The following is a 27,381-nucleotide window of genomic DNA, read 5'->3' on the forward strand; positions in this document are numbered from 1 at the left end:
TAAAAAAAGCAATCAAATATTGAATTATATATATAAATCCATCATGTTTTGAAATCTATTGGGTCAGTTTAAATACACACTGACAAATAAAAATGTATTATTCTGATTTACATGTGGCATAAATCATACCTTACATGTCAATCTCGAGGTATAGTTTAAATTGTGTAACAAACGGGTAATACGGTATGTAATTACATGCATGGCTAGTGTGAGCGATGGAATTGATGTGTTTACATGCTAAACAACTAAACAAATAAAGGTTTAATTTATTTAATTTATGAAATAAAATGTAGACCATAATTATAAATTATTTTCGGATTTCCACAATCAATTTCTCAACAAAAAAAACAATTGATCAACATGCAGAAAACTAACAATACTCGTATTTTATCAAAGTATACAATTGTAATTCAAAACATAAATATTTCCACATTTTTTTCTTTTTCTTCAACTACATAAATTTCCACTCAAACAAATAGCGGCATACGGCCTGAGTAGAAAGACTTAGTGCAAAACTGTAAAGTGGCAACCAATTAAACAATTAATATTAGAGGTCAAATGTAGGCTAAAAGAAATAGTTAAACTTACTTTAATTGTTCTGCCGTGTTCGTCACCTGTTGTTACAGCGCCAGAAGTCCCTTCTTAGCACATAGGAACCTCGCAGGGAACCGCACAGACACGTTTTGAGCTTTGTCTGACAAAAGAATGACCAGTATTTCCATTTCGAGTGGTGCGGCAGTGAGATTAAGCGGCTCCATCTTTTCTAAATGCCTCACATGGTCCCAAAACACTTAATTATCGCTAGGTACGGCGGTGTGGACTGTCCTCCTGCTGATGATTGACAGCGGGGAGAATTGAAGGGGCTTTGAAGGGGTAGAAGGATCCTCTTGTCGAGCGGCTGCATCGATAATTCAAATATATGAAACGCTCCGTCATTAATAATACAGCTATTATTATTGTTTCTATTCTGTAGAAGACTGACTGGATGAATTTAACGCTAAAATGCGTAGCTGCTTTTAGTGTCGCTCGGTGCTCCCCTCCGTCTGTGTTTTTTTTGGTTTCGCCCAAACTTGGTTGAGATTTGAGTTGGTTTTCTCTGCTATCTGGGCTCGCTCTATTGGAGGTGAAGGACCGCCTGTCCCCTCTCTGCCTGTGCTGTCAATGGCTTTCGGGACGTATTTTATTTGAATGTCTGCGCGATATAAGTGACCAATAATGGATATTCTATGGATATTATGGACCATACCGGCCGTAATAGCTGTTGAAGGTAAGCTAATGTCTTCATCCCGACGGTTAACGCCGCATCTTTCCGTCTTTGACTTTAATACAAAGCGCGTGAATTGGACGTTTGATAATGTTATTATAGAAGGCTAACAGAAAATGAACCACTTTTCCTCTCCATTAATATGCATTAATGTGCTATAACAATTCCGTTTGTGGTGCTGGGAGTCAGCCGACGAGGGATGATGGTGGGGCACAAAAACACGCTCCCGCATCAACCGCAGGTATGCGGATGCTGTTGGACGTCATTAGCGTTAATTGGGGTGCACAATTAGCAAAACGTTAAATATAGGTAGGTCGCACGTGCCCGTGGAGGCGTGCCACCGGCTTTTGTTTCAGTTGGGGATGATAACGTGAAAGACAAAACCTCTCCTTACACCTTTACCCCGGTATGTCCGAGACTAAATGTGCGTTTTATGCCTTTTATAGTTTGACTTACAAAAGGCCCTGACTGGTCCTCGCGCTCATCATTTGTAAGCAAAGCTTGGCTAAGCAGGAACAGGCAGCGTGGCTCAACGCACAATGAAACAGGTTGAATGTTGAAAATAATGTCTGTGTGTGTTTACAGCAGTCTGTGGTGCTCAAATGTAGTGGTCCTATCATACGTATTCAAATACATAGGACCTCTAGTACCCACAGGGATTATTATTGTGACATTTGCCATAACCTTAAAAACATTTGGAGATTATGAAAGCTAGCGTGTCTTTTAATTTAGGGGGTGTCAGTCTGCAGCTTGAATTATGACTTGCAGGTGATTTCTATGCGGCTGCACTCAGTTTTCCATGTGACAGGGACAGGATACATTGGATACACAGTGAAGAATTGAAAGTGACAGCCCAGCCATACATTTATTCAGGCTATTTTTATGATGCTGCCAGAAAACAAACATGTCTTCTTCCTCTGGTCAGTTGAAGTAAACCTCATAATTACAGGTGGAGCTGAGAAACTATGTAGACACTCGACTCAAATGCAACCACAGGTTAAAACAACAACAAAAAGGAGAACGGGGGTGTCTGTGGGGGGGGGGGACTACTTTCTTCACTGTAAACTAATTTGTTGAGCATCCTGAATGTGCACAGCGAAGGTCGACGGACCTGTCAGGCCCGATGCAGGACTGGCACCGGCTTTGACAAACGTCATGCATATTTATGCAGACTTCTACTGACTGCTGCTGTTCTTGGTTACATCCAAGACTTAACCGAGCAATCCTGAAGGCTTACATTACATTTCACATTGCCAGCTTTTGCAATGTGAGTCATAGCTTTGGAATTAGTGTCATAGCTTTTACATTTTATTCAAGCTTTTATCACCAGACATTGATCCAGCACACACTTGTTATTTTAGGGAATCATATGTACAGTCCAGTCTTAGCTTTAAAACCACACCATACAAATACAGGGACCATCGGGCAACATGTATTTCACAGCATCCATAAATTGTATTTTTTTTAATATAATAAAATATATTGTTTCAATGTATATTTTTTCTGTTGTATTATAGAACATTTCGCAAGCATAAAAAAGCTTTTTAATATTATATAGAATAATTATTTAATCAATGGGTATATACTAAATTTACATAAAATGTCTTCAATAAAAAAGAAAATACGTTTCATAATAAGAACCTGTATATTCCACATGTTGTACATGCTCATAATAATCAATATGATTTATTTTCTTTTACTTACTGATATCATGCTTTTACGATTACTATTACAACGGTCCGGCCTATTTATTTTTGTATTTTATTCTTGCTGTTTTGTCCAAAACCACAGGACGTGAAAAATGCCAAAAATAACATCAGATTGACGCTACACCGTGTTCCACTTCCCCATGTTTGTTGGTTCCCTCTAAAACGCAGACATGGTCACAATCACTGTTTGTCCACATGTAACAATCCGCTGTGAAGCGTTTGAGTAGGCTGAGAGCACACAGCGAGTGCCTCCAATACCAATCGGCACAGTTATTCAAATACTTATTTCCGTGTGTTGAAGTTCACGTCGAGCTCGATTAGGAAGCTGCTGCTGATATTTAGCGTTACGCTGGATGTACAGTACGCAGGTTGCATTGGCTAGTCCCGTCGCCACCCCCCCCCCCCCCCCTCCATTTTAGCCTGTGAATCACCCAAGCCGACCGTCCAATGAAGTTGCGAGGATGGCTTACGTATGAGAAATAAAGGGTTGAAAAACAGGTCACTAGAGCTATAATCCGAAAAAAAAAACACGTCCCAGAATGCAACAGAAAAGAAGCCTCGAGTGGATCGTTTTGACACATTTAGTGCCGGGACGCTACATTTTCTCCATTGTTGTTTTTGTTTAATAGAGAGTGACATCTTTGCATGCTGTAGTTCTGTTTTGGACTGACGAACGTTACCTGCTAAAGTACACTGCGCCATTGTGTGGCAAAATGTGTCGATCGCCAACGCACTTAATATACTTTGGGTAAACATGAACTATACATTTACTATACATCGAGTGGAGCACTAATGAAGTTTCTTGAAGTGTGTCTGATTTCTATAGAACAAACGCATGAAAGGACTATACGACTTGTTATACAAGTAATCAATAAATCAGACGGGGGCCGTACCGGAGAGGATTAGAGGATTAAACCCGGGGTCCAAACTGAAGAAAATCCTATCTGTGTCCCGAGTGTCCGTTTTTGCGAATAGTGTCGACGCTGCACACCGTGTGAAGTCGGCATCTCTATTCAGACCGCTCTCTTTAGTGATGTCGCCATGTCGGACAACTATGAATGCCGTTCGTTGCATCAGCAGCCATTTTTCAAAAGGCATTTAATTTACCCAGCGGAATGTGAAACGAGTGTAAATCGTTGATTAGTGTTAATGTGATCTGCCACCGATGCCACTTCTTATTGCTTTAGTAAACAGGGACAGACAAGGCTCTTTTTCTAAAAATTTATGGCAGTAGTACTGCCAGGGAAATTAGCCTATAGCTATGTCAAACATGTCTATGAAAACACGCTGTGGATTTATCCCGTCGTTAGTTTACCCACTCATTGTCAGCAGTGCTCAGTCGACAGCCACGCTAACAAAGCCACTCATCTAATTCTGTTGAGTGGATGTTCTCGGATTCATCCCCCGCCATAAAATTCTAGTAGCCTGTATTGTTGGGAGGAGATGAAATTTACTAGACGGATCACTTGGCCCCCCCACCCTTCTGCTGTGGTATTACTGTTTGTACAGTGCAAACAGCAAATGCTTTCTGGGAGGATTGGTGTTGCCATGATGCAATAACAACCTCCTCCAGACTTGTATGCAAGTTGTTGTCGGGGGTCAGCAGGATGATAGATGACTTTGAGACACTTTTTTTTTTCTTTGAAGAAAAAGCATAACGGGACAGAAACCACAGCGGAGGATGTTGAAGTGGGGTAGAATGAGATCACAGCGTGGAGCCTTTCAGAAATGTCCAGCAGGTTTGATTGCATTTCAATACGCGCCTGCATTCCTTCACCGGAGCCCGCTCAGTTTAAAGCTGCCAAACACTGGCCAAGTTGATGTTTTGAATTTTGACTTTTGTTTTTTTTAAATTAGTTGTCATTCAGAAGATTATATATTACATTTGTATTTTGCATATCCCTTCCTCTGCCATTTTTTTCCCCTCACAAAACAAGGCACAGTACGATTGTTAATGTTTTGAAAACCCTGCCAAGTTTGTCTCGAAGATGCTTTCATATGTAAATCCAGGAGCTGTTTTTGAATCCGGAATTGTTCAGTGAGGAATAGACTTGTGAGTGTAACATGGAAGCATTGTGTTTTGTGGAGGAGTAACAAAAGACGGACGGAGGTGGGCTCCGAAATAGGATGAGATAAAAGGTAAAATGAGCGACGTGTACAATCCAGTGTTTTCTCAGTCCACCCAATGAGCAGATGCAGGGAGCCGGCCTGCACGCCAACCGCCACAGTAGGCTTTCACAAAGAATCCGTCTCTATTCAAGCCTTAATCCATGCTGCCCAGGGCCCAGGCATTGTCACTTTGCATGCAAAATTTCAATTAGTGCTGGTACCAGTTGTTTCACTTGAAGGGGGGGGTCACATTTCAGAGACATCTATGGCTACCTTTGGGGTGAGATTAAGGCAGAAGTGTCACCGCTTCGCTGAAGAAATGTCTTCCATTGCATGAGGTTACCAGCACTGAGCTGCACTGCTTTATTACGGCCACTGCATGTATTAGACCTAGCACTCGGTGAGATAATTGCACCTCTGAATATACAAGGTTCATTATCTAAAAATTAAGCAGGGAAAAAAAGGAATGTTTTTATTAAAACCTTCACATGTGGGATTTCATTGTTGTAGCTTTGTGTCCCAGCTGGCACCGCAAGCAAAGTAGTTGCGTATGTTGCTCCTGGCTCCAGCTCGTTCAACCAATTTAACTCAGGATTCAGTTGAAGACACGATGGAGGGTTCCACACTGTTTCCATGCTTTCAGCTGTTTGAACTGCTGTGGTTCTCCGCCTTGAGCCAACTCTTCATTTGTTCCAATCCACACATGCTTGCCCTCTGGAGGTGATGCTAAAGTAGTGGCATTTGAGCTTGTGAAACAGACACCAGTATCAGAAATATTATCATGTTATCATATCGCTTATCAGCTCATTCACGATAACACACGTCGCTCACTGCCCGATCCGTACTGCACACGTGCAAACCAGTGGTGCACACCTGTGGTTAGACACCCCTGATAATGCTACACTGCGAACAACAAATCCATGTTGAAATGGACAGTAGAGCTAATGTTAGCTGGTGGTGCTAACGGAGCTAACACCTACCGCACATAGGTTGCATTGAGTCACATTATGTTGCGTTCAGGCTCTGTTTTGTAAAAGTGAGTATTGAGCAAAGATTACATTATCATGATGTGTTCGAATGTTATCTTGTAAAACTTGAACGAATACAGTTGTTTGAAGGATATGTTTTTAAAGCGATAGAAAATAGATATTAGAAAGGGAAATATGACCTATGTCACTGGCGTCGGATCGTGCTCGGTGTCGTCAGGAACCGGTGGGAAAAAAATGCAAATAATAGCCTGACATGTGGACCAAAAAGGTAATCATTGGCGTATGAGAAACTGTGTCTGCTACTGAAAGTGTGTGATCGACAAAACAACTCAGTTGTTTCCCACACATAAGTTGATTGAACAGGCTGTTGAGGGCTGGTGTTGTTACTGTGTCCCCAAGCACATTCTGACTAGTCACTACTGGGAACAGGACTTGGGTTCTGGTTGTTGCTGCAGCACAACTCCCCCAGATCCACATGCTCGGTTTGCGTATCATATTTGTGTCAAGTTTGCTTACACTCACCTCCATGAGTGCACTACAGAGCACAGAGTGGAAGGATCAGTTCACCGAAGTCCTGGGAAGTACTCTTAGACTTTTAAAAACACAGTAGAACCTCCTCAATGACGACCTCAGAAGCCAAGCCAGAAAGTGAGCTGTACCTAGTGGCTTAGCACTTAATAGTACTGTACGTGTGTGTACAGTGTGCTCGTGGTACTGTATCAGCAATTCTCACATACTGCAGGTTTAGAGTGGCTTTTGTTTTTAATAGCTTCTGAAAGAAGGAACAGGTGTTTAATCTTCCGTCTCTCTGGTCCGTAATCAGCCCCGTTTGGTTTGCAGAGACCAGCTGGTCAGATATGGCTGCTACTTGATGCTATCACAAAATGAAAATATTTTCATAATCAACAGGTGCTACGAGGCTTTCCTGCCGGCGCGTGATGTCAACAGAAAACAGTGTTCCTTTAAAAGTGAATATGAGGTTCTTTAGACTTCCTTGGTTCATTACGAATGATATTTGTGCAACGATTGGAAATATGTAATAGATAAAAGCACAGGACCTGGAAAGAAGATCAATCACACTGTGGCTGATTTATTTGTTTATCCCCAAGAAAAGTAGAACCTGAGAGCTGTGATTCATATCAGCACAGATATTTTTATGGGTTCACAGCCATGAGGAAATCTTTGCAAGTACATGTTTTTCTTGGCGATAGAAGTCTGACAGGATCTCTTCTTCTACAATCTCATAAATCTTAACCACACAAAGATAAAAAGCTGTAACCAACCCGCTTAGACTTGGTGAAAAAACAAACAAACTTAGGTTAAATGATAGCCTTAGCATTTGATACATCCTTCTCAAAGTGCTTAATAGGTGGGATTTACATTTCTAAGTTAATTGCAAGTCCCAGAAAAATACACAAAATGACTTCAAAATACTTTCCTTGATTGTCTAAATTGTTTCTGGCGCTTATGTTTTCCACCCACGAGTTTCTCTTAATACTAGACCAGACTGTTTGGAAACAAACCAAATCTACATTATTAATGCTCAGAATAAGTGATCCAAATGAAGCACACGTGCATGTTGAAGAACTCAATTTCAAATCACGCTGCCAACTTGTTACTGTGTGCTGTGAATGGTGAAAAGGTGCATTGTGTGGAAATGTATTGTTTAGTGAGGATCGGGTGATCGGGTGATTTGGGGATCTTGAGATTTGTTTTTCTTGCAGCGCTTTAAGGATAGGTGTGCCGTTCGATTGGAGGGCTATAATTGTTTCAGCGTGTCGTTTGGAAAACAGCGTTGTTAAAAAAGTGAAAGAGTATGATGATGATGATGATGATGATGGTGTTATAGTGCTTAATATAGCACTCCTCATCCTAACAGTTTTAAAACTGGTCAGCACACCAAACTGTTTTGAAGGATCTGCTGTGTTTACCCACTCAAGTTTGCAGGCAGATGTTATAAATTTCGGATAACTTTTCGGAGTTAGCGACCAATGGGCCGGCTTCAATCCACCCCGTGGAACAAAGTTTGCATTTGGTGTTTTCTTGCTGATATTATGGAAGAAACTTGCTCTACCTCCGTGTGACCTCTCTGATATTTCACACAGGAATCTAGATCAAGGGTGTTCTTATATCCTGCTATCTTAATTAGCACATGTTAATTGGCAACGTGCTGTCTCTTTGTAACTCATATTTATCAGCCGTTGGGAATAGAAATCATTAGGGGACAGTGAAATGTATTTTCAGATATTATTCATAACAGGAAACGTGTTAGCGCTCACAATCACAATGGCCCCGCGACATCGAGGCCTAATTTGCCGTCTGGATTCTTTCGTCCACGGCTCCTTAATTTGACAGATGTCTTTCCCCAGCCGTTGTGTGGAATCAATGTGTTTTATGTCTTTATGTTGCTTTAAATCTCCTCTTCTCATCCTGGCAGTAACATTGTTGTTCATCAAGTGTGAAAAACAATAACTGACTTTTCTTTTTCGAAAGGCGGAGATGAAGTGATTAATGTGCCCCCCCCCGTTCCTCTCACATCCTTCATGTGAACATTGAGCCACGCACATTAACAACATGGCGCTTTTTGATATTCAACCCAGCAATGCTACTAAGCTAGGGGGAGAAAAAAGAGAGACAGAAGGAGGAGGAGGAGGAGGAGGAGGGAGAGTGCAGCCTGAGAGAGGTCAGACCTCGTTTCAGAGACCCCCGTCCGCACACACCCCAGGTACTGTGACACTGGCTTTATGAGCACAAACCCAGCGGATTAGTGTCTGGCTCTCAATGTCCCTGGGAGCGGAGCCCATCGGCCGAGACAAAGCGGGGCTGATTGCGTCGTCATCTGCATCACAAAGGGAAGCCTTTTCTACCTGAGCCGCGCCGCACATCACATCTATCAGCGACTCTACACCCACGTGACATCTGCCTTTTGTTTTTTGTCCATCTCTGTCTCCCCCCCCTCCCCCCCTCCATTCTCTCTCCCTGACCCACGCCGTCTGTCCACCATGGCCCATATCAACAGCAGGACCCCCTCCCCCCCTCCTCCCTCGTCAGTGGAAACTAGCTTCTCAGTCTGCACCAGCACTGACCGTTTTTTTTTTTTTTTTTGCCGGTAGTTATGTTCTGAGCGCTGTGCGCATCATCATCATCATCTTTCGCTGCGAAGAGCCACCAACACATCTCTCGTCTTTTTCCTCTCTGCCCCCTCTGGCTGTGGCTGGCCAGCTGTATCGCAGCTCCGACAACACGCAGTGTCCCGCTGTCAGAGCCTAACACGTCTATCGGCCTCACTCGGACACAGAGAACACACCCGGACGAGGTGATGCCAGTAAGCAGACATGTTGTGTCTGACTAGTGTGGTGGCCAGGCAGCCTCTGCTCCGCTGTGACTGATGACCGTTGTCTTGTGTTGGCGATACAGGCAGGTCCTGCAGCCACAACATACATCAAGCTCCCCTATTCGGATTATCTTCTTATGCTTTTGTACCGACGAGTTTACCATAAGCCTTATGTTGGCTGTATATGCTTTGTGCTACATCAACATCAAGCCCCATCTTCCTTCGATATTTTTTGACCCGAACGCCCACTCCTCTATATCCTGTGAAATAAAATGTTGGTTTTGGTGGTGAAACAAAGGCGCTAGAGCTCTTTCTATCTCCCGTTCACTGTAAGACGCTTTATGAATACATTCAATAGATTAAACAGGGTATGACTTTTAAAAAGCAGAGGGGGGGAAGGGAGAGAATTACTTTTTGTGTCCTAAAGTGTGAAAGTTGGTTTCTATTCACACATAATTGCATTAGCTTGGAGAATAGGGAATTAACATGAAGCAATTAGCTGATTTGGCCTTTGGCTGTGACTTGTCTGATTTTAGCGAGCGGCAGCTCATCCTGTGTTTTCATACATTCATTTAAAAATGGCATTCAATCAGAGGCAGCAACCTTGTAAACCTGACAATGGGAGACCCAAAAATATGGATATATGAAATGAGTGATTTAACATTGGTTGGTGCATGAGTGGTGTGTTCTTCTATCCATGTGTGTCATAGACTTCAAATGTTGCTGACATAAACATCACACCCTGACCTGAGAAAGGGGCATGTTGGCTGTTCTAAGCAGCTACTTATTGATGCAGTCAATACCACAAACTGATGATTCATTTAAGTGGTGGGTGTGGATAAGTGAGCAGACTCAACAGATAAAATAACAGATAAAATGTTGAATTAAGCATCCGCAAATTCAAATTCTAGATCAATTCATGACTGAAACCGTATTTTTAAAGGCATATTTATTTATTATTGCCTGAAGACATTATGACATTTGAAGGACTAAAAGATAAGATAGGAAGATAAGATGAGCCTTTAATGATCCCCAGAAGGGATGTTTATGTGTTGAAGCAGCATCAGCACAGAAACAAGTACAGCGAAGCAGAACAATCTAGAAGATAATTAGAAAAGTATGGAACATAAAAATGAACTTAAAAACCATGCAAGATCATGGTTTTTAAGACTGTAAATTACAAGGCAAGCTGTATACATACAGAAGTATGTATACATACAGTACACTTCCAGGTTAAAGGCAACATAAGAACTGTTTTGTAGGCCAAGCCCTGGAAGTTAGCATCACACTGGTTCCCTCACAACAAACCAGTGAGACCTATTTATTTGCTAAACACTTCAAAAGTCCAGAGAGGTGGTATTTACTGATGTATTTCATATGATGTAAAAAAGGTTGAAATCTGTTAAACTTGTGTTAACCACATCGAACCAAAATCCTGTTAAAACTAAACATTGACTGTGAGATGAGACAGACAATGAAATGGCTCTTTGTGTTCATGTTTTGACAAATCATTTAAAGTAAATTACTAGAGGGGATACGTCTCTGCCCCCAGAGGCCGTCAGCGATCAATATATCTCAGATCATCAGGAGGAGGCGCACAGTGAACGCTACAGTGCTTATACTGTGAGGGTTTATTTTATTTCAAACAGAGGGATCATCTGGATGCATGAAAGACAGCGTTTGTATTTTGTCCCCCTACCGCTGTAACCAGTGCACCTCGGCTTCGAGGTCCAAAATCAATAACCTCGACTCAGCAAAGATTATACCCTCATGATGGTGTTTACGGAGCCCCATCAATTGACACTTCATTGCAGCCGCTTCACATTCAGCAAAGCCGGTGATAAACGGGGGGGCAGCAATCAGCAGCATCTGCCGCACTCGCACTTGTACAAGCTCCTGTTAATGCCACGACACATTGTCCCCCTCTTGTTCCAATAATTCATCGTTATTTTATTCTAATTCCGAACCTGTTCAGAGATTTCCAGCAGGAAACACTCGACTCTAGAGCTGCCAGAGAAAGACCGATACACGTCCTCCAGGGTCAATAAAACCATGTCTGGAATCACAATACGGGGCCGCGAGGTAGCGTGGCTTACAAAACAGGAGCCAGATAGCCTATATAAGGAGACGGGGAAATGATGAGTGTTTTCCATGCCCTCCTCTGGCGGGGAGGAATAACAATGGATCAATCGGGAGGGCAGCTGGGAAATCCATAGAGGATCTCAGGAGGCCTGCTGGGCCTGTGAAATCAATACAGAGATCCAGCTGAGACCATTAAACCAAACCAATGTCATACGATAGGTTTAAACATGTTGAATGTTATTATTCATATGGTCCAAATAGGTATTTCATCTGCGGATAACACAAGCAGGCATGGACGTCAATAAAGGCACCACAGATTGTCTTGCATTGAAAGCACTGCTACACGTGAGCAATCCATCACGTCTCTGACCCGTTGTTATGGTGAGGAAAGACAGAGCGACTAAGAGAGTCAGATAAATTGATGCGCTACTCTGTTTGGTCTGTGTTTCGTCCTGCTTTATTAAGAAATAAGAAGCATTGGAGCAGCACGCTCAGATAAAAGCGGGCCAACAGCCGTGGCTTTGGTATACGTGGACGTTTTCCTTCCAGCTCACATCAAATCCTCACTAATTTGGAAAGACGGCTCGTTTAAGAACTGTAAAAAGAAAACTATCAGAAACTAATCCAGCTGTTCGTTTAAATGGACTTATTTTCATTACTGATTAATCTGCCATTATTTTCTCAGTTAATTTATTGTTGTGTTGATAACATGTCAAAAAAAAAGGGTTACACAATTTTAATTTTGAACAGTCCAAAACAGAAATATATTCAGCTTTTTGTTACGTAAGACAGACAAAAGCAGCAAATCATCACATTAGAATATTTGGAACCAGGTAATGTTTTAACATTTTTGCTTGTAAAATGCCATAAACGATCAATCAAAAATAATGAATCATTCATCTCATTTGTTGCTTGAATACTCCATTAATTGGCTAAGCTTCAACGTTTTGCAACTGCTGACATTTTTCTTTTGATCTTTATGGAAACATATTTCTGTTTTGCCGCTCTGTTGTCAGTTTACACAGCGTAATTGCTGTGTAAAACCTTTCAGCCGTTTAACACAACATTCGTAAATCAAAGGATATTGCAAACATATGCCATTTTGTGCCTTACAGTAGCATAAGGGAACAAATATACATGTATGGCATGGGTGGCCTCAGCAGGGAAGGAACCCTTAAAAACTGGTCCACAGTCCCTCACATGCTGCCTGATTCCACCTCTTCAATCTGCTTCCCTTTAGAAATGGTTTGAGGCTCTGTGGCGGTCAGGCAGGAGCACTACACGTATGCAGCGCCCAGTGCGAGTTGTCGGTGGGGGGGGGCGCTGCTGTCAGGATGCCTGCCAGTTGGAGTGATTGAAAGAGCATGTTCAGGATTAGCTGTCTGTCCTCATCTGTGTGATGCCCTGGCAGGGGGGGGGGGTGCATCCGGGGGGTCTCGCTGCTCTCTGGGTGTTGAGAGATGCGATAGGTAGAGCTGGACCTCAGGTCTCGCGCCATGCTGACACAGCCTCTCACAATGCCAAAGACACACACACACACACACACACACATGCTGTACACAGATTTTGCCTCATGACCTGCACATGCTAGGCAGCACACATGTCCCTGCTCTGTGGCTCAACCTATTCACGTCGCCAGCTAAGAGGAATGCATGATGGGAGATCGTTTCCCGTGGGCACGTTGACTTCAAGAGCTTTAACACAAAGAAAGATGCAATTGTTGTTTTGACTTTGCTTCATTTTGCCTCACTGAGCAAAATGAAAAGGCTTTGGGTCATTTTAAATATGTGACTTAACTTTACTTCCCACCAGGAGAACCAGCAAAAACAGCACATGGCGCAAAAAGAATCCTTTGATCTCAGTGCCGACAGTAATGTGTCCTATTTTCTTTCCGGAATGGAAATTGAGACCCATAATAGTGTTTAGTGGTGTTCCTTCTTACAGACATGAACACGTATTAATCTGTGTTTCACAGATACTAGCATGCTCATTTTCTGTCTCTCCGGTCCTGTCTGTGTGTCCCTCTAACACGCACACACACACACACACACACACACACACACAGATGTATGAACACTGTTTCACACCCAACACCTGCAGGGTCGGGCCGTTGGTTTACGGCATTAACATGGAAACCAGAGGCCTGAAGCTGGATTAGTGGAGAGGTGTGAACACGAGGGCAGGGCAAAGATGGCCATTAAGCTAACATTTTGTCCTCCTTTCTACTTTTACTCCTTTACGTCTTATCGCACATACTGAAAGACAGGCATGCTGTCACAAAAGGAAAGAAATGTATGTTCCTTCTCCTTCTGGTACATGTTGCAGCCTGAGGCAGGTGTTTTGAGCCGCCTTAAGTATCACTTTGTTGAGTAAAGATTATGGCAACTGGCAGCTTCTTAAAGGACGGGTTTGTATTTTAGATTTCCCTTTGTCCCATTTGTTAAAATTCTCTTTACATCCACAGAAATCAATAAATCATACGCTCTGACAAAAAGAAAAGTAAAAATCTGGTATGTGGGCCTGTTGCAAGGCTGCTACAAACAGTTCAGTCTGGCTGAATGAAATGATTGGACGGCCCACCTGTCTGTCTACCTACCAACGACTCTGAGTCTCCCACAAGCCACAAACAATAGCTGTTTGTTGTTTATCTTTATGATATGTTTATGTTTGTAATATATAATTTTGCTGGGGGAAGGCCTGAAGGGACGGGCTGTCAGTGTAGCAGACTAGTGCTGGGTTCTTTTTGGATAATTTCTTAAATCTATGTTATCGACCCACGCTTTGACTGTCTTGCTGTAATTACGGTTAAAACTGTTAACATCATTTCTGAATGCTCAGAAGAACACCAGCACGGTTAGCTCTGCTTTGTCTCGTAAAGACCAGAACTGGAAGTTGTCAGTTAAACAAAACATTTCACATTCATCGTGAGGAAGCATCTAGTTGCACATTTGTGATGTGGAAAATGTCAGTGACGGACCGCGCCACACGAAGGCACAAACGGTGTTTACTGAAGTGATGGAATTAGATGGCGTCAGAATTTCTGGACAAGACGGGTGCAACCTGACAAACCCCAGTGAACAATTTTCAAAAAGGTCTGAAGAGCCTCTCCATCCCCAGTAAGTGTGCTGTTTTTAATGTTTCACTGCACTCCAACCACCACACAGACGGATATAATGACGTCCGGCTTACAGTGACACCCAGAGTAACAGTGAGGAAGCAGCCAGGACAGCTGGGTACTGATGGACAGCTTACTGTACGGGATCAAACATGTACAGCCCTCTGCAGGACACCATGTCCACTGATGCATTTACTGCCCCACCACTTCAGAGGAAGCGTTTCATTATTCTTTGACAAATGGTCATTTAAGCATGAAAGGAATCCGATCATACATTTCAGAAAGTGATTACTTCAGCACTAACTGAGGAAACAGTGGCTCTCGAGGTTTTTCTGTGTTTCAACGGTTGTAAAACGGTCGGCCCACCAAGTCACAGCAGCACCTAATCCTCCGTCCGACAGAAGAAGTGTGCAGAACTCTCACTCGTAGCTGGAGGGCACTTCTCAACAGCTAACTCTGATACAGCCTCACCGGCCCAATTTCAAAAACGCCATCTTCACCTCCTTTGTCGTGTTCCAGGCCCCGTCCCGTGAAAACAGCTTCACTCGCCTCTCTTCCTCCGACCGCCCGCCACCTGTCGTCCCCATGCTAACATGAACCATTAACAGCCCAGAGAGCCTGAATGGAAACGCACCGCTTCGTAGAAACACATTACCTGTCGCTCTGTCTCTGGGATTAGGACTTCACCGGCGCCACATGATTTAAGGGCCTTTTGCTAGGAGAGGCCTATTGTCAGGAGAGACATGATTGTGCCTGTGGCCATAAAGAAACATATGTGCTGGGTGTGTGTTTTTTTTTTTTGGAGGCGTCAGGCAGGCAGTACCAGATGTGTGCGGTGAATGGTGTTGTGTTTTTTTTCTTTTTTTTTCTCACTTCAGCGTGTGTCAGACGGAGGAAGAGTTAAGTCCGTTTCACAGGGAGTGAGGAGGAGGTGAGAACCAGCAGGTCTAATGTGATGTCTGTAGCGCTTCATCACTCAATTGGATCTGATAAAACAGCTCTTATTCAAAAACAGAGGACTTTGCTTGATGACTAATATTGTGCTCGAGTATTTTACAGCAGATGTGGAGTATTGGAGCTCTCGGTAACGGTCCCTTTTTGTTTTGTTTTCCTCCTCGAAAACCCACGTCTTTGTTGCTTTTCATCTCTATTGAATCAACTTTTTTTCCAGGCAAAAAATGTCCAATTTAACTCCCCATTTTATCTTGAAACTGAAATGTTCCTCTGAAAAAACATCAGCCATGACATAATGTAATTAGCTTCCAGTGAAGCCTTGTTTAGAGATTCTGAAAGCTGGTGGTATTATCTTGGCAAAAGAAACAGACCGATGGCTTTTCTTGTTGCGTCCAAAAGGGGTGAAACTGCATCGGAAACTACATTGAGAGGGCAACTATCTCTGTCACATTCAGACATGTCTTCATGTGTTTTCACGAAAAACTGCTAAGTACATGGATAAATAACTTAAGATTTTTTTTGTTTCTTGCTGTTTTCCAAGCCTCAGTTGGCCTCAGTCAGCACTGTCTCAACCACATCCCTCCCGAAAGAGTCCAAGCCCCATTCCTCTCTGCCTGGCTCCAGTCCCAGCTTAGTCCCGACCTTCCTCCCTTAGCTCTTCCTCTTCCTCCCACTGCGGCCACAGCCCAGATCCCAGATCTCAACTCCCAGGCGCAACCAAAAACATGCTCGGTGGGAAGGTTTTATGCACTGTGCACACACTTAAAACATTTCAGCACAAGCTGTTTACCGGGAACTTGTACCGACGGCTTCTGAGCAGCACCTACCAAACCAGCTGGGAGTCGCGTTCAAATGCATCCCAACGGAAACAGGAGAGGAAGTACCCCTTGTGCATTTTAGCTAAGCGCTTTATCTGGCAACGTGACTGCTACCCTCACAGTCCTACGCTCAGGACCAGTCAGAGGCAGAGGCTGGGGGAGCTGCAGAAAGAGGGTAGGGGGAAGGGGGGGGTTCTTTATCATTGACACAGTGAATTGCTCCTCTGGGATGCCCTCTGGAGAAGGTGCAAGGTTGTGTCAGAAGAAAAGTGTGGTTGGGTTTAGCGAACAGGCATTCATTATATCCAAGCTTTGCAGCTGGATCACATATTTCCCAGCAACCGTGGCTGGCGCCGTCACGGAGGTCCGTCGGGGAAACGGCTAGCCTGCAAATCATCAAATCACGGCTAGACGTACAAGTATATAACGAGTGGAGGTGCCTGATGTGCTGAGCCTCAGCACTACGACAATACAGCATAATGCAGTACAAATTAATAATCGATCCATCCATCCAACACAAGACGGACCAGCTGTATGCTAAAAACACAATCAGGAGCATGTCGACGTATATGCCAAGAAAACAATTTATGCTCAAATTCATAGTTGTAATTGCCCTTGCGGCACTTGTCTGAAATGTCAGGAGAATTTTGTTCCAGACACCACGCACAGTAGGTGGGAAAATCAAATGATGATTAACCACTTAAATATGGCATTCATTAAGTTTTGCATTGAACCCTAATCATCCATTTGTAATTAAAACTCTGGCTCAGCGACGTTTTTTTATCCTCAGTGTCCGGCTCTCCGACGGTGCCACAGAGGACTCCAGCTCTCAGTCAGAGATAACGGGCCCTTTCCCTTCGTCGCTTCGCTCTACAATCAGTTTCAAAGTGGAGCCAGGCCTTTGGCACACTTCAAATGGCGACGGTTTGATTCAGCCAAATATCCTCTCGCTGTCTATTCATCCACTACGGCAAGAGTTCATTCATACATTCATACCATCTCAAACGGCAAGAGCGACGCAGCAGCAGATGATCCCCGTTTGAATTATCGGCTTTTTTTTTGTGCTTCAGTTTCAATAATTATCTCAAATACTGTGAGCAGTTGAGAGGATATATATTTATCTCACTGCAGCCAAGATTATTCTGCGTTTTCTTTGATACGCCCTCCTGCTGTCCAGCTGAGCTGCTGTCATGCAGGAGGAGCTGCAGAAAAACGGAAAGGGACTTTTCTTTTTTGGGCCATTCATGTATTCGGCATACAGCAAGGCGTCCATGTTGTGATCACCAAATAGAAAACAGCCCCCCCCCCCCACCACCATGTGGCTGCTGTCCATCTCCAGCTCAGATCGACTGATTGAGTGGAAGCTCCTGTTCCAGTGTTTGTCCCTCCACACTATTCTGTATTTTACATCACTTCACCAAACTACAGGCCGATCACAATCGAGGTTGATTAATCATCCCGCCGTGGGCAAGATGTTGCTTTTTAAAGGTGGTCAATAATTCAGTGAGGTGAAAACTTTCAAATAAACATGATAATAGATTAATATTATTGGAGAAATTGTCTCATTTTGACATTGTGAGCCTTTTTTTTTTCCTCCCGATGATCTCTGAAGTCAGTCAATGTAAGAACCAGCCGTTGCTCATGTCTGTCCCCCTACTTACGGCTTTACAGCACCTCAGCCAACGCCAACAGGAGTTTACACGGCTGAGTGGGAGTCGGATGTGATTCTCACCGACGACCATCTGCACAACGAGGATCTCTCGCTCGTGCGAGCAGCATATGCTCCGGCGTGTAGATAACGGGGCCGGTAAACATGCTCGCTCCCTGAGTGAATTAACCTGCCGTGACACGCTCACTGTTCTCCTCCATCTTGGTCGGGGGACTGTGTGACAGTGAGGGGTTAATCCCTAAACCCCCACCCGTCCCCGTTAAAACACACAGCGTCACATCCACAGAGAGCAGATCCATCAGCAGAGCATGACTCATTAGTTCCTCTGAGCTCAAACAGCCTGCACACTACACTCAGGTCTGGGATTGCCGAGGGACTCACTGCAAACAATAATCCCATATTTTTGTCGGAGAGCAAAATCCTGAATTAACTGCAACCGACTGCCTTTTTCCTTGTCAGCAGCAAGTATTTAATGTGCTGATTATTAAGGCCACGCTTGCAATAAATTACAAAGGCACATGATGATGTTTGCTACCAGAACCGGGGGGGGCAAAATCCTACCTAATCTACTCATTAAAAATGCAGAAGTCAGCACATCATTTTCTGTCCTTATTTGTGTGCTGCCTTTATTACCTAACGGCAGCCAGCCTCAGGAGATGGGCTCAGCTGCCGTAGGCTGGAGTTCATTTACTGACACCAGAGGAAGATGTGTGTGTGTGTGTGTGTGTGTGTGTGTGTGTGTGTGTGTGTGTGTGTGTGCATATGTTGGAGGTATTTTAGATGTAGGGTCATCATGGACACATCATCTCCTCCTCTCTACAATTAGTCTGGAAGTGAAGGGGGTGGATGTTTGCAGGGTTTTTTTTTTTTTCACTTGCCAGATATCGATTATTCAAAGTCAGTTTTTACTTGCTAGATTTATTCACCAGCTGTTATCATATAACGACAAAGAGCAAAGTTATATGTCATCGTTTAATGTGTCACGTTTAATCTCCAGTAAATGGAACTGGAGTTTCGCCCACATCCCCGAGCGACGGCCGACTGATCTCCTGCCTCCGGGATGATTGAAACGTTTGCGTGCACTTCAGCTCATAAACTTTGTCTTCACCTGTCGCCATGTTCTGTGGTACTGTGCATGTGCAACACCTCAACAGAGATGAGCTGTACATTTAAAAAGAAAATACAGATCTTTTACAGATAAATAATAAATATATAATAAAATAAATAAATAATAAACTTTTATAATAAATAAAAGTGGAAGGAAGATTTGTTGAGTTGCTCGACCGACTGGCCCGGCGTGGCCTCTCTCTTGCCCTGGGACAGCGTGTGGTCCCTGTTGAGCCCACTGGCCAGAGGGGGAACAAGTGATGTAAGGATAGCTTACTCATTTCTGAACCCCTGAGGACTCTCTGGCCTCTTACTGCACATGAGTAAGAGTTGTGTTTTAGTTGCTCCACTTTCCGCCGCTCTTTGTATCAAAGGATAGAGCGGCGGAGAGACAGAAGGGTGGATAAGCATTTAAAGGAGTGTAATGTCCCTCTGCAATAACACTGAAACCATAGGGGGAAATATGGCCCTATAAGTTCTCCTCAGCGTGTTCTAACGTTTCCCTTTGTTCCCTCCTCTTAATACAGTAAGTGACATGTCTGCTCAGGGTGGCTTAAGGAACTCTGCCCTTGTTTTCCAGTGATTAGCTGCTTTCACATCGGCGGGGGGATTTGGCCAGCTCCGCCTAATCATTGCCCCACATCGTGCACTCCTTGGAACAGATATGCACACTTAGACCGACATGTTTATGGTTCTCTGAAAGAAAATCTACAGATTACTGCAGAGATTTGATCGGTGAGCCGCGGTATCCATCGACGGGCTCAATACATCTCTCAGTGAGAGCGGAGAGGCTTCGCTGTGCTGATTTCCATACCGTTCAGAGAGGGGAGGGATCATCTGTAGTGGCTTCACTCCAGACCATTGTTGTCCCAGACGGCTAATCAACAAGCCATTCAGCTAAACAGTAATTCAGCTATCTCACTAAGAAAACAGCCTCAGCTAATGTCTTACTCCTCAGTAAGAAGAGACATATCAGGGACAAAAAGTATATTAAATGACCGTAAACGGAAAGATATCTTAAAGTAATTTTCTTTATTCTATCTTCAATGCTTGTTATGCAGAGATTATTACTAGTGTCGATTATATCCGTTGCTATCATCACTCCTCTTTAGCTTTCGTCGACCCATTGATGTGGATTGGCGTGTTGTTCGGTTAACGAGTGAAGGCAATCAGGCTTTTATAGAATAATTGCTCATTCAACCTGCACCATACATTCAAGGTCCTTGATTTCATTTTGTGTCGTTATTGCAATAATAAACACAGGCAGTAACAAGAGATCAGCAGACAGCTTGACCCCTGCCCCGACTCGAGTCTGATTGTTGGATAAATGCACAGGAGAACCAGGAAATGCATAATTATTCAGAGCGTTACGAGGAGAACACGGGTCAGAAGTGTGAGGAAAGGCTTCGGCTACCGACACACTGGAGAATTTAAATGTCACAAAGAACAAAGAAATGCATTAGGACGAGTTTGTCTCTTTGTGTTCTGTGCATTTGACATATTTGCTGTTATCCGGTGCTTGCTCTTTCGGATTGAAGTGACTCTAATTAGAAGTCTGACGCTGTGTAGTGGCACTCATTATCTTCTCTCAGACCTGGTGGGTAAACCGTGTATCACCATTAGCTTCATGATTGTCTGTGCAGTTCTTTTTCTGTCAGTAATACCCTTTCAATTAAAGCTTTCACGGGTCCTTTGGTGTCACGGTTTCCCCAAAAAAAGCCGTCTTCCAGGTCAAAGCTGTGTCGGAGCTCTGCTGCAATAAGCAGATGCTGAAAATGGCCTCAGTGGTCCATAGACAAGAAATACTGTTTCCCTCCAGTGAGAGAGCCGTGGACGCAACATGCTCCGTGTCTTTCTCTGTTCTTTCTGGGACACACAGAGGCGGCTGGTGCTGATGTTGCCGCATGCTGACATGAACCAGCATTTGTTGAATTCTCCTTTCTCTCTCTGCAAAGTGTACTATGCAAGGTAAGGATACAGATGTGTCCTATATGGGGGTATAACCAGAGAGAGCAAAGGTGAAGACACTTCCTGCGTGTTGGAAATATGCATAGTCATGTTTCCAAAGGTTTCAGAAGCCTCTGATCTGCTGTACTGCTCTACACATTTAGCCTAATATTGACTTCATCTAACATGAACATTAGTTGAGTACCTCGCTGTTACCGAATGATCTCTCCCCCCTTTTACACGCCGCTCGGTGTAATAGCCGGTATCCACAGAATGAAAGCATTTAACTCCAATCAATGGGATTCATGGCTCCTTTAAAAGGCAAAGGTGTCTTTTCTCTCTTGAAAGTGCTGTTTTGGCGGCCGTCCAGCTCGGCGCGGACCAATAGCTGTGTATGATGAATTGTTATTATCCTGGCTGCCTGCTTAGGATTCACACTTCTCTCCCAAGTTTGAAAGGGCTGCAACATCTCCCCGCATTAAGCGGATTTAAGCAAGAGTTTCTACCTGCCAACTATACGTCATGTCTTACTCTACAGGGATGAAACCAGACAAATATAAACCAAACAAATGCAGCCAGAGCTCTGGATTTATTGGACGGCTTACACACATCCTCTGCTCCACGTCTCCTTCATGCACGCCTCTTGAATTCCACCAAAGTACTGTTCATGAAGCCATTAGACAGTGAGTTAGCCTCCCCCTTTTTCTTCCACATTAGCTCACACGAGCAAAATAAATTGGGAGCAAGTGTCAAGCAGTGAGCTCTGTCTGGGTTAACAACTATTTTCTCTCTGCTCCTTCTCATGTGTACATCAAGGTTAATGCCGTGAGCTGGAGAGAGTTGTTTCATCATCCTCAGGACTCTTTTATTTTTGTCCAGTTAGTTGCGTCTGGTTAGCGTATAGATGCTGGAGAGTATTTCCTACATTGGAAGAAGAGCAAAGAACGGCACTGAAGGCTTTTCTCCACGGCAAAGATGTTTTCACTCTTCTCCCGAGAGTTTGATTGACATGTAGGGTTCATCCAAGTACCTGGACCTGCCAAGTATTTTTTGATAGTGCCCGCCCTTCTCCAATCGGTTTCTCAGACGGTTTCCAGGTAACAAACCATCAGGTTAGCTAACTTTTACATTTTCAGCTCATGTCTGTCAACGAGTGATGAAAAGTATTCAGTCTTTAGGATCTATAAGTCACAGGCAGCACATGATCACATGATCACATGTGTATTCTGTGAGACTGAATGCTTTGAACCCTCGTTCACTGAGCACTCCATTCAGAAGCAATGTGTTTGTTACATCCATAGAAACCTACATAACAGAGGCTTTTCCTCCCAATCCTCAAAAGTTCAATCTTGCAGATCAATAATATAGTTTCTCTGCTAAACTACATGGAAAAAGATGGAGGATGTGCCACAAATACAATACCCAGACACTGCACTTCTTCAGCAAAGGCAATGCATTGAGTTTGACTTGGCTCATAACATATACCGCTTTCAAGGACGTTGTGCTCGGACTCCCATTGCATGCGAACACACTAATGATTTGTGAAGGGAGTACAGAGTTCTTTAATACAATTGTACTCACTGCTGCGGTAACGTGAACGATACAAGCCTGACACAAGCAGAAACATTTGTCCCATGAAAGATAAACACTCTTGCATAAATACAAGGGCAGCATTTTATTGAATTGATTTTAAATTGATGACTGCCGAAGGTTCCCGCTCCTATAGTGACTTACATTGGTGTGGGTCCTGACCTTTAACCCTCTCTCAGCTGACTATGTCATGGCTGGTGGGAATGAAAAGGTGGAAGGCGGTTAATGCTGCATCGACATGGAATCAAGCACACGGCAGACGGGATATGATTTAAAGGAACACATCTTCATGCATGGTGTTTCTGATTCCATGTGAATGCAGCACGAGGCTGTTGGAGGACCCAAAGAGCTGTAATCAGCTCCACATCCGTCTGAGGCTCAGTACCATTCTGTGTGCTATTGTAACATGTGCTGCGGAGCTGTTTGATGGAAAGTCCTGGTTGCTGGGATGCAGTCCAAGCTGGGATATGGGACTCCCGAATATGAGATTTCATTATCTGATAAGGAAAGATTGGACTTTTCCCAGTAAATGTATTTAATGTGCTCAGGAAGTAAAATTGGAAATGGAATGTGTGCAACTGAAGCCAGTCTAAATGAACTTGCAATTTGTGCAATGTGGCCAATCATATCATATAGATTTTTTTTTTGCTTTTAACTGCTGCTGTCATTCAAAGCCCTCTCATCTGGTCTGCATTTGTTGACAATGTATTGTTTACAGTAAATCTTTCATTAGAAAATACACGACGGCAGTACAAGAAAACTGCATTTGTGTCCATGATGGTAAACACACAGGTGGTGAATACTGTCCCTGAAGAATTGAAACAAAAACTGGATCCAAGTGCCCACTTTATTATGGCTCATCGTGTCTTTTGCTGTACGTCTATGCTTCAGACATTTGAATGCATGCACTTTATTACAGCCTATACTTCTAAGCATGGAATTTCCGCTCTAGGTCAACGGTGGTCTGTGATCTTCCCACAAACTGCTGCATTTCTCCTCCACCAGCCGCCGGGAATGCACCGGAGAATAAGTGAGCAGTACTGAATTACTGCACGCTGCTTTTGAAAGGACAGGAAGCGATTCCATTGATGCTCGATGATGTTTGCGATGCGTTCGGTTTGGAGAGCCTTCATTTTGATTTTGTGTTCAGGGCTTTTCCCCCTCTGCTCCAGAATGTCCTATTGTCACTGATGGGAATGCTCATTCTCGATCTATCACCGAGGATTTAAGAAAGGAAGACAAAAAAAAAAGGAGGATATTTTAGGAGGCACTTGCCGTGATTGTGGCTCACATCAAATCAGACTACAATGTGAGATTATACGAGGAAGTAAAATAGTACTTATTAAGTGCTTCTTACTTTTTGGTGAATGTCAGGATTGATTTTGAAAAGGGAGTGGGGTCTATAGACCTCATTTGCCTAATCTTGGGAACTAGAGTGGAAGCTGCGTATAATGAGGACTAAGGCCTGTCTGGGATGGCGATGTGGGGTTGGTGCTGGGGGGGGTGAAAGACATGAAGGTATTAATCGGACAAAAGGGGCAACCGAGAAGTTTATGCAGAGCGGAGAGCGTCTGTTCAATGGTCAAGCATTTTTTTTGCATTTTGCATTTTGACTGCCTTTGTGTGAGTGCAAATGAAAAGACAGGAAAAGAGTGAGAGGAAGGACAGAGGGCCGCGATGCTTTTAGGGTTTCCGAAAAGGCTCCTCTTGAAAACATTTTGTCCGGGTCGGAGCAGCGGCGACGGGCTGTGATGTGCAAACGTTGGTGATGGATGAATCCTTCACGTTTCTGCTTCGTTGAACCTAGAATAAAGAAGGAGGAACAGTTGCCGTAATAATAGAGACTCTGGTCACTTCTTTCCCACTCAGCAACTTTCAGCAGTTAGAAGCAGAATCTATGAAAGATACAGGTGAACGATTTATTGCTGTTTTATATTCATGTAGGACTTTCTGAGGTGGTGTACTCAGTAGGGACGCAGCGATCCGACCTTTCCAGTCCTGATACAGAGAGCCGTACCTGGGTATGCCGAGTAGATCTGATTCCAGTGTTTGATTCATAAGCTGTCCGCCTCACTGGGTGGAAGTGACTGGAATCATTCTTCTATAAGGCAACATCAGTCTTCAGAGCGTTTTCCTGAGCTCCAGTCTCCTTAAAAGGACGGCAACGTTCCAGGTTTACAAGAAGTGAACGAGTGACACAAAACAATAGAATATTTAGGTAAGGTACTGTAATCCTGTGTCCCCTTAATGAGCTTTATTTTGATGATCCTTATTATAAAGCTAAGACTCACATGACCTCAAGGCACACACTGAGCCTCCATCATTATGCTCCAGCTGTTTGGTTTCTCTGAGTTATGCAGGCGGTGTGCCCGCGTGGACATCTGCTGGTGTATAATCAAACACCAGCTCTCACTCACGGACGTCTCGAGGGCCAGGCGGCCTCCACAGACACACTAATGCACGTCTGCCTGCGTGTATTGACACGCGCCCCACGCGGTCTACACTGGGACCACTGTCAGCCTAATTTTGCAATGATACGGGCATTATCCAGTGTAATCTAGCAGTAAATTAATTACAACCCACAATCCCTCTGCGCTCCCCCAGGAGATGACCGCAGTCGCATTTCCATTCATCAGGCTGGATGTCGGCGACAACCGACAACATGGGAAAACATCTCATTTCTTCATATTTTTAAAGGTTTTGAATGGTTTGTGATACTTTTTATCTGTACAGTAGCAGAGTGGGAAGTCATGAGATAGGAGCGTCTACAAAGCAAACAGAATCAAAGAGCAAAAAAAAAAAGAAACCCTCCAACTATGTAACCTTGCCGAGCGAAAAAACCTGCTCAAATATTCAGTTTAGTTTGCATAAAATCTGCCAAAGGTGTGAATGCATTAGGCTACTGTGTAGCGTCCTATCGCCAAGGTCAGCGCACATTTCAAAGAAGCCCTCAACTTTCACAAAATGAATTCAGCCTCATAAATAACAATTAACGGCAGGCGAGTTTGACTTTGCTGTAATTAGTTCCGAACGATGCCCTCAGAAAATATGGAGACTGTTGTTTAAACATGACATTGGAAATCTTATTAAACCTTAAGGGTGGAAGTGATTTTTAATTGATGTGAATGCAATCATTGTCAGTTTGTGTACTCATCAAAAAAAATTTTGGATGGTGCCAGCATTGTCCTTCATTCAAAGGAGGCAACTTTCAATTGGATTGCTACTTCCCGTCTCCTTCTGTGCAGAGAAGAGGGAAGAATGAATCCGTTACATTCCCCGGATGGGTCTCGGTTCACTCTGGATGGTTTTGTGCCTTTGCAGACGCCTCGAGTTAGCGGCGCTAAAATGGGAGGAAGGTGCACGGTAATGATTTTTCCCGCTCGGGCTTCTGGGTATTGAAACGGCTGTCTGCATGCACCCTCCTCTGAGTCAGCCGAGTAATCCAAGCTTAAAATGTACATACAACTATTATCAAGAAGGAGCGGGGGAAGAGGCCGGGCACCCCCGAGCGCTGAGCACACACACACACACACACGTCACATACGCACAGGGACACGAGGTCAGCGGCAGAACGTGCTCAACGTATGCAGGCTCACACCCCAACACAGAGAAGACACGGGCACATTAATGCACACGCACACCCAGAGATAAGCCGGACCGCACGTCGTCGGGGGGGAATCAGGCCGTCCATATCGTCGACTAAAACAATACAACGGAGGCTCCATTCAATTTTAAGCCCCTCGACAGTCTTATAGACTCTGACATTATATTTGTAATTTCTGGTATTTATTTGCAGCTAATTCAAGGAAAGCAACCCCCCCCCCCCCCCAACATAAAATGTCTTTTCAAAATCTGCCGCTGTTGCAAAACAAAGATAACACAAGCAGCGCTTTAGCTACCTACAGGGCACTCTCGCTTCAGAGAGAGGCTGGCTTTGCATACAGGAGCTGTCTGACAGGGAACAGAGCCAGGCGGGCTGTGGCTGACGGGGGGGTAGAAAGAACACTTGATAAGTTTAGCCTGGATATCGGATTGTTAGTCATTATAAGAGAGTACACTGTAATCCCTTTGGCTTGTCTCTTGATGTTAAGTTTTGTGTGTGCAGTTTCAGGTGGAGATGATGGGGGGGGCTTTGAGCGACAAGGCGTTCATTCTCTGAAGTCTTCTCCCCAATGAGCAATCCTGCTTTCCTGATGGTGGAGGAGAGCGCTTGTCCTCAAAAATTCTAAGTAAAAAAAGCGTGGAAGAATTCAACACGCAGAGGCAGAGTGGGCTTTTACAGAAAAAGCTTGTCAGCACACGGAGTGCTTTGAGTCGGGCTGACAGTGTAACGAGAGAGCTGATGTTCTGAGATGGCTGCATCATGACTAAGTGGGACATAGTTGTCCGGACACAGCCCCCCGTGTTCTGTACAGTTCCAGACACATTTGTACGGATGTGGTTAATTACTTACTGCTTTTGGACAATTAGTGAACGAGTCTGACAGTAACCTCCATGCATTAACCACAGTGAATTACACAGAGGGAAGGCGCAGCGCAGAGCTTCAATTAACCTTTTAGCCCTCGCCTGAATGTGGCGGATGGGGCTGGTTGTTCAGAGAAGGCCCTGACACTCTATCAGGTCACCGGGGAGGGAGAGAGAGAGAGAGAGAGAGAGAGAGAGAGAGAGAGAGAGAGAGGACTTGTCAGAGTCGG

The 27,381-nt window shown here is 44.0% G+C and overlaps 1 protein-coding gene across 4 annotated transcripts in view; it reads left to right on the forward strand.

Moving 5' to 3' along the window:
- The first annotated feature begins 1,116 nt into the window (after positions 1-1,116).
- ephb2b (eph receptor B2b) overlaps positions 1,117-27,381 on the forward strand; it is a 113,537-nt gene continuing 87,272 nt past the window's right edge. For 3 of the 4 annotated variants that reach the window (XM_031871759.1, XM_031871758.1, XM_031871760.1), the window contains exon 1: positions 1,117-1,267. In XM_031871759.1, coding sequence (XP_031727619.1) covers positions 1,216-1,267 — 52 coding nt within the window. In that variant the 5' untranslated portion in view covers positions 1,117-1,215. The remainder of the gene's footprint in view (positions 1,268-27,381) is intronic. The other variant, XM_031871757.1, reaches the window with a different exon arrangement.

Source organism: Anarrhichthys ocellatus, unplaced genomic scaffold, assembly GCF_004355925.1.
Source record: "Anarrhichthys ocellatus isolate YVR2014 unplaced genomic scaffold, GSC_Weel_1.0 scaffold60, whole genome shotgun sequence".
Classification (NCBI taxonomy): Eukaryota; Metazoa; Chordata; class Actinopteri; order Perciformes; family Anarhichadidae; genus Anarrhichthys; species Anarrhichthys ocellatus.